The sequence below is a fragment of the Nelumbo lutea genome, chromosome 6 (genome assembly GCF_056320005.1).
Source record: "Nelumbo lutea isolate HS-2025 chromosome 6, American lotus-T2T, whole genome shotgun sequence".
NCBI classification, from domain to species: domain Eukaryota; kingdom Viridiplantae; phylum Streptophyta; class Magnoliopsida; order Proteales; family Nelumbonaceae; genus Nelumbo; species Nelumbo lutea.
This window is the reverse complement of record NC_142689.1, coordinates 11,227,942-11,239,609: the sequence shown is the minus strand read 5'-3', so window position 1 is coordinate 11,239,609 and position 11,668 is coordinate 11,227,942. Positions and strand designations below refer to the sequence as shown.

Below are 11,668 nucleotides of genomic sequence, written 5' to 3'. Positions count from 1 at the left end.
ATATAAAGACTTACAAGAGATTATCATGTGTTCGTTTTTTAAATGTTGTCTTAGCAAAGCATTTCATATAAAAGAATACGATCATATAGTGATAGTTCTGAGTTCTACTTCATAATTGTCCTTTATTTCACATCGAGAATTCCAAGTTAACTCGGACAGTAGGACCGTTCAGCCTGAGAATCGTCCAGGCAACCAGTTCCATTTTACTCCAAAGCTGGTCCCTGGCCAAAAATCATTGAATTAGTCAACGATCCATTGACCCGAGTGGTCGAACCATCGACCCGTTGAACCGTTCAATAGTTTTCTTTATTTTTTATTTTTAATTATTTCTTGATTTGTTAACTTTTGTTTGTCATAATGGATCATCCATTCGAACCGGATGGTCGAACCATCGACTTGGAAACTAGTGGCCAGTAAAGTTTCCGGGTCGTTTTTTCTAGATGCCAATAATTAGACGAAATAACTTTGTAGTCATAGTCATGTGAAGCATGGACATTGCAAGGGATTCCAAAACCTGGAAAGATAAATCCATAGTGATCTTAAACACAAAAAAAAAAATCGGTAGTAAATCCATCAAACTAGAAAAGCCATGGAAAAAATCAGAAAATTGAGTCCAAAGTTCCACTTTGATACGGAGCTAAACATACATGCAATCAAAGAAAGAGAAAAAGTAGATTGTCTTGTAATAAAATTAAAAAAGAAAAACCATTACACAAGAAAACCCAAAGAAAAAAATAAAAGGGAATAAATAAAATAGTGGTAAACCCTAGACCATACACACTCCAATAAAGCCAATAATAGAAGAAACCTTTGAATAGTGAAAATCCAAAAGTATAAAAAACCATGGTTTTGAACCATTGTTGACTCGGATGGATGGACATTTTGGCCCAAGAATTGTCCAAGCAACTGGTTCCGTTTTACCCCAATCTCGGTCCTTGGTTAAAAATCGTTGAATCGATCAACGACCCATTGACCCAGGTAGTAGAACTATCGACCCATTGACCCATTCAATGGTTTTGACCATTTTTTTATTTTTTTAATTGGGAACCATCCAAGCAACTGGTTCCGTTTTATCCGAATCCCGGTCCTTGGCAAAAAACCGTTGAATCAATCAATGACCCATTGACCCGAGTGGTCAAACTGTCGACTCGTTGATCCATTCAATGGTTTTTGGCCATTTTTAAAATTTTTGTAGCCAAAACCTACTGTCTGTTCGAATCAGATGGTCGAATTGTCGACCTGAAAACCAATGGCCAGAAGGGTTCCGTTTTCAGGTTGTATAAGTCACATGCTCGAATGACATAACACGTATGATATTGCTTAAAGGACCTCACACCCATTTTTTTTCTTGTAGTTTTTGTTGTCAAAATGGGTCGTCCATTCGAATCGGATGGGCGGACCATCATTTTTTTTATTTTTTTAATTGGGAACAATCCAGGCAATCGGTTCCGTTTTACCCCAATCCCGGTCCCTATCCAAAAACCATTGAATCAATCAATGACCCATTGATCCCGATGATCAAAATGTCAAACCGTTGACCTGTTCAGTGGTTTTGATCATTTTTTTTATTTTTTTAATTGGTAATCATCCAAGCAGCCGGTTCCGTTTTATCCCAATCCCGGTCCTTGGACAAAAACCATTGAATTGGTCAATGGGCCATTGACATGGGTTGTTGAACCATCGACCTGTTGACCCGTTCAATGGTTTTTAGCCATTTTTTATTTTTTTTGTTAGAATGAGTTGTCTGTTCGAACTGGACAGTCGAACTGTCGATCCGAAAACCAGTGGCCAGAATTGTTTCGTTTTATGCTCGAATGACATAACAAGTATGATACTGCTTAATGGACCTCACAAACTCAATTTTTTGCCTATAATTTTTTTTGTTCGAATTGGATGGTCGGACCGCCATTTTTTTTTTATTTTTAATTGGGAACCATCTAGGCAATCGATTCTGTTTTACCCCAATCTCAGTCCCTAGCAAAAAATCGTTGAATCAGTCAATGACAAATTGACCCGAGTGGTCGAAATGTCAACTCCTTGACCCGTTTGGTGGTTTTGACCATTTTTTAATTGAGAACTATTCAGGCAACTAGTTCCATTTTATCCCGATCATGGTCCATGGACAATAACCATTGAATTGGTCAATGGCCCATTGACCCGGGCCATCAAATTGTCAACCCGTTGACTCATTCATTGGTTTTTGGCCATTTTTATTTAATTTTTGTTGTCAGAATGGGTTGTCTGTTCAAATTGGATGGTCAAACAGTCGACCCAAAAACCGGTGGCCAGAACGGTTTCGTTTTCAGCTGGTATGAGTCACACGCTCGAATGACATAACATGTATGATACTGCTTAAAGAACCTCATACACTCAATTTTTTGCTTGTAATTTTAGTTATCAGAACGGGTCGTCCATTCGAACCGAACGGTCAAACCATCAGTTTTTTATTTTTTAAATTGGGAACCATCTAGGCAACCGGTTCCGTTTTGCCCTAATCCTAGTCCCTGGCCAAAAGCCGTTGAACCGATCAACGACCCATCGACCTTAGTGGTCGAACCGTCAACTCGTTGACCCGTTCAATGGTTTTTGGCCATTTTTTTTTTATTTTTATTGTCAAAACGTGTTGTCCGTTCAAATTGGATGATTAAACTATTAACCCAAAAGTCGATGGCCAGAATGGTTCCGTTTTGGGGTCGTATGAGTCACGTACTTGAATATTATAACACGTATGATACTACTTAATGGACCTCACACACTCAATTTTTTCCTTGTAATTTTTGTTGTCAAAACGTGTCTTCCATTCTATTCGGATAATTAAACTGTCGACCCGAAAACCGATGGTTAGAATGGTTCTGTAATTTTTTATTTGTAATTTTTTTTGTCAGAACGGGTCATTAATTTAAATCAAATAGTTGAATCGTTGACCTAAAACCGATGGCATATATATATATATATATATATATATATATATATATATATATATATATATATATATATATATATATATATATATATATATATTAAAAGGCTGCCATTTGACGAAAGGGGAGACCACCCCTATCCCTTTAATAGATATATATATAAGATATAAAATGAGTTTGAAAGGCTTGGTTTGAAAGAAAAGGTAGGAAACCTGAAACCAAACACAGCCTAGGAGAGAGAAAGATTTTATGAGGATATGAATGGTCACGATCGAACCGCCATTTTTTTTAGTTGGGAATTGATGAGACTGAAAAGAACCCTATTTTTGTCCCCTAATTTTCATCTTTTTACATCACTTTAGCATTTAAATGAATTCATTACTCTTGTATTTTGACTCAAGGCAATAAAGAAGGCAATTGAAAGAAAATAGGGCAAATCGGGTGATTATGCACAGTTTCGGCGACAGTCAGTAATCTGGGCCTAACTCTCAAATCTAGACTCCGAATTGAACAATTCAAGAAGCATTAGAAAGATGAAAGGAAGGCCCACAACTTTTATGTTTTGGGTTTTGATAGATTCGGCCCACATCAAGTACGAAAATGAGCCCGAATTCGAAGCAAGTTCGTAGCCTCGCTCATTTCACAACTTAAGCCCAACTCGCAGAAGTACCTTGAAGCAGTCCAACTCGAATTCAAGAGTCAAGAGTCAACCTGAAGGAATCAATGGAACGAGATTCAATAATTGAAGCTATCTCAATTATTGTTATTTTGGTTTAACTGTTTTCACAAATCTTAATGCTATCACTGTTTAATGAGGACGCTATCGTACCCAGTTGAGTGGTGATAAATGTTGATCGAATGCTGGGTTTGGTCAACTGAATTAGGAAAACACAAGGTTTATTATGGCTATCCTAATAAATCTAAGGTTAAATGCTTGAATTGCAAGAATGCTGAAAGGTACTTAGGATCGATGGCCAATCGGTTCAACCCAAACCCTTGAACCAGAATTTGGTAAGACTAATTTTCTCTTGTTTGAGTTGCTATTTATTTTCTTTTCTTTTAATTTCAGTATTTAAATTCTCTCACTCAATTACATTACCCATTCAGCTAAGAGATTATTGATTTGCTCCCTGTGGAATTCAACCTAGAACCACTTTTACTGCAAATATTTTATTGTGGGACTAGTACTAATTTTGAGGGTTTCGACAAACCCATCAGGAACCATCTAGGCAATCAATTCTATTTTACCCTGACCCCGGTCCCTGGTAAAAAACAGTTGAATCGATCGGTGACTCATTGACCCTAGTGGTCGAACTGTCAACCAGTTGACTCGTTCAATGATTTTTGGCATTTTTTTTTATTTTTGTTGTCAAAACGGGATGTCGGTTCAAATTGGACGGTCGAACTGTCGACCCAAAACGAGATGTCCGTTCAAATTGGACGATCGAACCGTCGATGGCCACAACAGTACCATAATTTTTTGTTTATAATTTTTTTGTCAGAACAATTCATTCATTTGAACCGAATGATCAAACTATCAACCCAAAACTAATGCCATATATATATTAAAGAGCTTACATTTGACGAAAAGGGAAACCACCCCTATCCCTTATAATATATATATATATATATATATAGCATAGAGTTCTGTGGCCATCTTGACACAGGTGGTAAAAAACCTTAAACCAAACACAACCTGGGAGAGAGATATTTTATGAGGATATGAATATAGTTGAATTGTCAATTAAATGGAAGAGATTTTAGGAAAGAGATGATAGCACAGAGGTTGTAGAGCTTTCTCGCCAGAATCAAACCGACCTTACAAATTTTTATTTATTTTTTATTTTATTCTACAACACCTACATGGTTATGACACCCGATTTAGTTTTGAAATTCTTCGTATGGGAACCAATTTTCAGCCCTATACAACATCATGATAGAAATAAGTATTTTTATCAAAATAAAGATTAATTTTCTTCTACAAAATATATATTTTGAAATCATGTACCTTTGTTTCGAAGCTGAGAATTTGGAAACACTTATGGGACGTAAGATTCGTGGCTTTGCTTGCATATTTTTAATTTGAAATCAACAGCACTCTTAGCTATTCTGATCAATGTGACCCCACGCCAAATCATGGGTCGGTGGGAATCATATAAACCCGTTCAAATATTAATTAATTCCACACTGACAGTAGTTATAAAATATAATAGGAGACATCAAATTAAATTAAAGGGAAAATCTATGATTATGATTCCAGTTTATTTCGTCAGTTGTTTTTCGGAAATTATATCTTTTCCATATCATAATTAAACCCTAAATTATATCTTTTCCAAAGATTATATTACTACTACTTTTTATGTAGAATCCGGCCGGCAACCGGGTTTCATCGCAGTGTTGGATTCCCGCAAAAGGTCTCATATCCTTGGCTTGACCACAGCTCGGAGAGGTTTCTTCATCACGACCGTGAATTCCAACTTCTCGCTCAAGTCAACCTTCTGCTGGGAGGGGTGTAAACACCACTCGAACTCCTGGACCATCCTGGCCAAGAGCAGGTTCACATGAACCGTGCCCAACCCCAGACCGGGACATATTCTCCTTCCGCCCCCAAACGGCAGCATCTTCACTCCCTTTACCCCCGTTATGTCGGCATCTTCCTTCCCCGTCGCGAACCGGTCTGGGTTGAACTTTTCCGGTTCGGACCAGATACTGGGGTCCTCCGCGATGGCTGGCAAGAATATCTCTACGTTGGCATCCGTCGGCACATCATAACCACCCAGCGTTGCTGGTTGCGTCACTGCATGTGTGAGTGCGAAGTACGTCGGAGGGTGCTTCCGTAGTAATTCCTTTACGACCGCGTTTAGGTACACCATCTCTTCTGCATCCTTCTCGTCCACTTTCCGGTCTCCAACTTTCGACTTGATCTCGGTGTAGAGTTTTGATTGGATTCCTGGGTTCTCAATCAGTCGGGCTATGCCCCATTCCAGTGCTGTGGCGGTGGTGTCGGTCCCGCCGTTGAGGAATTCGGAGCAGAGCGAGACCAGCTCGGTGTCGGTTGGACGTGATTTACGTCCCTCGATTTCGAGATCAAAGAGAATGTCGAGGTAAGCGAATGAAGTTTCCGGCTTATTTTTCAGGAGGGATCTTCGCTTCTCGATGAAGGGAAGGATTGTTCGTATCTGTTCTTCACGTACTTGCATAGATCGCTTGCGTTGTTTTGAGAAGAATGGACTTAAGATAGGTAAGAAATCGTCGATCCTGGGATCAAGAGTGATCAACACCGTCTTCATCATGTCATCAATCCTTTGGATGTCCTTTTCCTCCATCTCTAAACCGAAACACATCGATAAGAGGATGCAGAAGACGGCGAATCGGACATTCTTCAGCACCCAAACGAGTCCGTTATTGGAGTCGGCCTCAGCTCGGAGCCGGTCGATGAGCCGGTCCATGGCCAAGTCTCTGACGTGACGGAATTCCTTAATGCGGCCCGCGTTGAGCATACCTTGGACCAAGTTGCGCCGGAGGGAACGCCAAACCGGGCCGTAATGGGCAGAATTCACGGTGAACTTGTTGTCGCTAAAGATGGCCCGGGTTGGAGTCTCTCTAGGCCGGTTGGCGAAGAGCTGACCCTTCTCGACGAGAGCTTCGTAGGCCAAGTCGGGACTGCTGATGATAATCAACGTTCTAGTCCCCATCTTCAAGGTGAAGATGGGTCCGTAATTTAGCCGGATATCTCGAACATACTGAAAGAATGGTTTGCCTGAGCGAGCGACTTGGAAGAGGTTTCCGACCACGGGCCACCCGGGTGGCCCAGGCGGAAGCCTGAGACGCTTGGATTTGCTTCTGATGGACAGCACGAAAATCAAGGCAGATACAAGGAAGGCTAAACCAGTGAAGATGAGATTGTAGTATGGAGATAGAGTTGAAAGAGAGAAAGAAAAAGAAGCTGCAGCCATGGAGGGAGTGATGGATAGAGAGGAAAAGTAGAAAAAGACAGAGGGAGGGAAGACCGAAGTGTCGAAATATATAAAGATGGGGGAAGAAAGTAGGTTGGAGAGTGGAGTGAAAGATAAAGGAGGAAAATGCTGGTGGGAGTTCTATTAAGGCTTCTAACTGTTAAGTAATGCTGAGTGTTAAATGCGGAAGCTTCTTTAATTACTGGAGACAACAAAATCTGTAATTGATAAGGCCCTCCAATGACACCATAACATGTGGACAATTGGGGCACCACGTAAGCATACCATTTTTGGACGCTTTACAACTGTATCAGTGACCTGCTAAGCCGAACTGCAAACAACTAGGTAGAACTTCTAATCCCTGTCCCCATTTAACGATCTGTCTGACGTGTTGAATGATCTCCCCCTTAAATGGTCAATCGTTTCTAAATTCCCCAAAATCACGATACCACGCTGGAAGAATTAGTTATCACCCCACCTATTTCAGACGGAATTGAAGCTCGCCTACATGGAGTCCACCTCCAAGCGTGGAATCACAATCGAACTAGATCGGCCAGAAATCTCAAACACATTATGCAAGACTCACAACATCCCGTACACTTTAATCTCTCCCTTCTTTCGATTCGGCCAGCAACCTACTCAATTCGACGTCTGAACTAGCTTGAACTAAAAATGGTAAAATACTCTAAAGTAGGTTGTCAAAATAAATGAGGTACAACAATTTTAATATATTAATTTGGTGAACTAACGGAATTGATGTGTATCAAATCCAAGATGAATGTGGTTCAGTACCTAAATACTGGTTTGTATTGATCGATCGACCCGGCTCTTGGACCTATCCAATGGAAACGCAATTTAATAAGGAGACTTGGAGCGAGCTGGTGATAGACCATATCAGCTATGGTCAAGGAAAGCCCCCTGATTTGAGAAGAGTTTCAACCTTTCAGGGATTCCTTTTTTTAAATCAAAGCCTCACCCACAGATATTTTTGAAGAATCTTAATTAATATTCAAATTAATGGCCACCGATCGAGAGATTTCGGTCAACCACCTGGACAGTACTATATATTCATGGGCATTGAAGTATGACCACATGTTGCAAGAACAGATACCAACAAATGAAAAAAATAAGCTGATTCAGTCGAGATTCATGCATATTAATTGATCTTAGGGCTGCAAATGGATCTGACTGAATCGGATACTTATGGATTCAAATCCATCTTGTTCATCGGATTTAGATATTGAATTCAGATATTTAATGTCAATAATAAATTAAACTACAAATTATAAAATTCTATATACCCTAATCTATATTACTCTGTTTTCCAACCCCTTAAAATTTAACATTGGGCTATCTACACTCACCCACAACCCAGTCGATTCCTCTTTCCAGTGGCTCAGTTTGGAAGGAGTATAAAATTTAAATATATACAGTATAAATACATAAAAATAATACAAAGTATAAAGTTTTGCGCTCTACATATTTATGTTTGTACTCCTTTCAAATAGAGCCTATAGGATAAACTGAATGTGGTCACCCCCCCTATAAACCATGGGTATCTCTTTTAAAACCAGCCTATGCATTGCACTGGTATCTTTTAGTATTATTGATAAAATGATGTAAATATGATATTGACAAATAAAATGAATTGACAATATATAACTTTTATGAAACTTGAATTGTGAATCTTTATTAAGCAAAAACATTTAAGTTATGTTTGGTTTGAAGGAAAAGGTAGAGAAAGGAAGGGAAAATTAGGGAAAACCTATATACAAAGTTTGCAAAGGTTTTCCTACCTTTCCTTTCCTTTCCCTACTTTTTCCTTCAAACCAAACAGAGCCTTAAACAACTTTACAAGATGTTGATACTTTCCATTGCCATTGCTTCATGTTCAGACCACTATGCGAAAAAAGTAATCAATTTAGTTTTCTTTTCCATCTCTCTTCCTTTCTCTTTAGTGTGAGTTTTGGGGAACCTGAAACTCTAGGGATTGGGGACAGGGCAATTAGCCTCGACTATATATTCACTTGTTTGATTAATGCATTGAGGGGGCATTATTTTTTTCGATCATAATTTAGCAATGGACACTAAAACTTTTGCTAAAAGTATTAATTTAGCAATGGACACTAAAACTTTTGCCAAGCAGATCATAATTTGTCTTTTCATGTTAGGGCTTTCCTTTGGAAACGACGCGCTACATCTTTAACTCATCAATTATAGTGTTAAAAGGGCAAGGGTATGCTAGGAATAGGATGGTGTTTGAAAGTGATGCACCACAACAATGATTGGTTGTGGTGTTAAATATGAAAGGGTCCTCAAATACTTTTGGATGAGGGCAGGTAAGAAAGTTATGAGGGGACTAGAAGAGCTAGGGGGCAGACTTAAAAGCATTGGTAGGATTCTTCGTCTTACCTTGAAGTCTTTCAAGCAGCAAATCTCTTCCTCTTTCTTTGTCTTTTACATTGGCGTTTGCGTCCTCGCTAAGTTGGCTCTGCGAGATATAAAAAGGTACTCCATGCTTAACTTAATTCATCCAACTTTTGAGACCTACATCGCTACTTAATTCGGATTGGCACCCTTATAATTCAACCCGACCATCTTACAACTTCTTCTGATTTGAACGTCAGAGTTTTTACCAGGGTATAGCTACTCGAGCCTCTGATTTATGTTTCCTTGATCACAGGTCTTGAAGCGCGGACTCGTCCTTGTAGCTCGGCCCCGCCCTGCCAGCAAGGACTATATGATTGCCCTCATCGGTTTGTGCACCACCTCGGATTGAGCAGCATCAGATTGGCACCGTTTGTGGGAACAACACAGAAAGCCTTTCCCGAAAATCAAATTCCTTGCTACACAATCAAGGAAGTGATTAAGATGCTTAAATATAGTCTAAACAAGCAACTGGACATTCCCCATCTCAAGAGAACCAAGAAGTCCCGCAAACTTCAACCGCAGTAGATCCAACGCAGTTTCAAGCCATGCAGGAAAAGGATGGTAAAATCTTCGAATTCATGCAAACACTAGGGTCTGTTGCGCCACCCAACCGGGCGGTCCCCCCTCATGCCCCGACATGCACAAAGGACGATCCTCGGACCGAGGACCCCAAAGTGCACTTGTCAAACATAAGGGGAGAGCAATCCGAGCATATGAGGTAGGTCACTACCATAACCAGACATACCAGTCAGCGTGCATCCCCACCAAAGAAAGGCTTGGAAAAAGGATGCCACCCTTCATAGTTTCAGTTGCCGAGTCAAGCTTGGTCAATGATCACCCCACAAGACCCAAAAGGGAGGCCAAACACACAACAGTCCCAGACAATAGAGATTCCAAAATCAAAGAGCTCCGACAACATCTGGAAAAGTTAGAGCGCACTTCCACCCATAACAGTGCAATTCCCTCTATAAACCAACTTGCGCAGGCCATCGCGCATATCACCAAGGAGCCACCCTTCATCCAGGACATAGTGGACGACGAGGTACCCCTTGTCGGATGGCGAGCCCCCCAATTCGATAAGTACGACGGGAACTCCGACCCTTTCGACCATGTCGCGGCACTCAAAGCCCAGATGATGCAACAAGGTGCGTCTAAGGGATTGATGTGCAAAGGCCCAGCCTTAGAATGGTACTCCTCCCTGACACCGAGGTCTATAGCGTCATGGACCTAACTGGAGAACCAATTCCTGGCATAGTTCATAGCTAGTCAGAAAAAGCATTGGAAAACCTCGGCCAGCCTTATGCAAGTCCAACAGAGGAAGACAGAGTCCCTTAGAGATTACCTAGCGAGGTTCAACAAAGAAGCACTTCAAGTCAGGGACTTGAATCAATCAATCGCGGTGATGGCATACAACATGGACTCCGCCCTTCCCCATTCAACTTCTCCATCTCCAAGAATCCTTCTCAAACGTTGGTCGCGGTAATGAGCCACGCACAGAAGTATATCAACGTTGAAGAGGCCCAAACACTACTCGGAGACGAGGATGAGAAGCCTGATAGAAAAAGGAGAGAGAATGACGAGCGAAAGTCCAAGAGGTTGGACAAAGACCACAAGAGGCAAGATCATCGGACCGGCCATAGACTTCGCACCCCTCCACCAACCTATCGGAACTTCGCGCCGCTTAATGTTCCGCGGTCTGAAGTTCTAATGCAAATCCGCAACCACAACTATGTCAGGTGGCCCGAGAAGATGAAGACACAAAGTAACAAGAGGAACCAAGACAAATATTGTGGGTTCCACAAGGACCACAACCACGACCACGATAAGGAGAATTGTTTCAACCAGCGCAACCATATCAAAGATCTAATTAGGCATAGTTATCTCAGCGGATTTGTGGACAGAACGGAGAAGTCAGTCCAAGAGGAAAGAAGAGCAGAGGAAGCTTGGAATCCTTTGCACCGAGGCCCCCTAACCGGCATCATCCACATGATATCGGGATGAAGCACCTCTAGAGGGGTAAGCAACTTGAGACAAAAAAGATATGCCTGGCTATGCATGATCGACGACTGAGGTTACGGGAGGAGGCGTGACACATCTATTACCTTAACTAACAACAATCTTCAAGGAGTTCAAACACCGCACAACAACGCCTTGGTCGTCACATCTGAAGTGGCCAACTTCGAGCTATGGCAAATCCGAATCGACATAGGGAGTTCTGTTGATGTGCAGTTTGAAGATGCATTCAAAAGACTCGGCATTTCCAGAGAACGACTTACCCTAGTTAGCACTCCCTTGATGGGATTTTTGGGAGAGTCCCTCTAGCCCACTGGTAGGATAATCCTTCCCCTCTTGATCGGAGAT

The 11,668-nt window shown here is 41.1% G+C and overlaps 1 protein-coding gene across 1 annotated transcript; it reads right to left on the bottom strand.

Annotated features, from left to right (window-relative positions):
• Positions 1-5,091: 5,091 nt before the first annotated feature.
• Positions 5,092-6,923, bottom strand: LOC148847319 (cytochrome P450 77A2-like). The gene has a single exon (XM_088948759.1). It carries the CDS (start codon positions 6,875-6,877, stop codon positions 5,339-5,341), a length of 1,539 nt encoding a protein of 512 aa, XP_088804885.1. The 5' UTR covers positions 6,878-6,923; the 3' UTR covers positions 5,092-5,338.
• Positions 6,924-11,668: the final 4,745 nt, after the last annotated feature.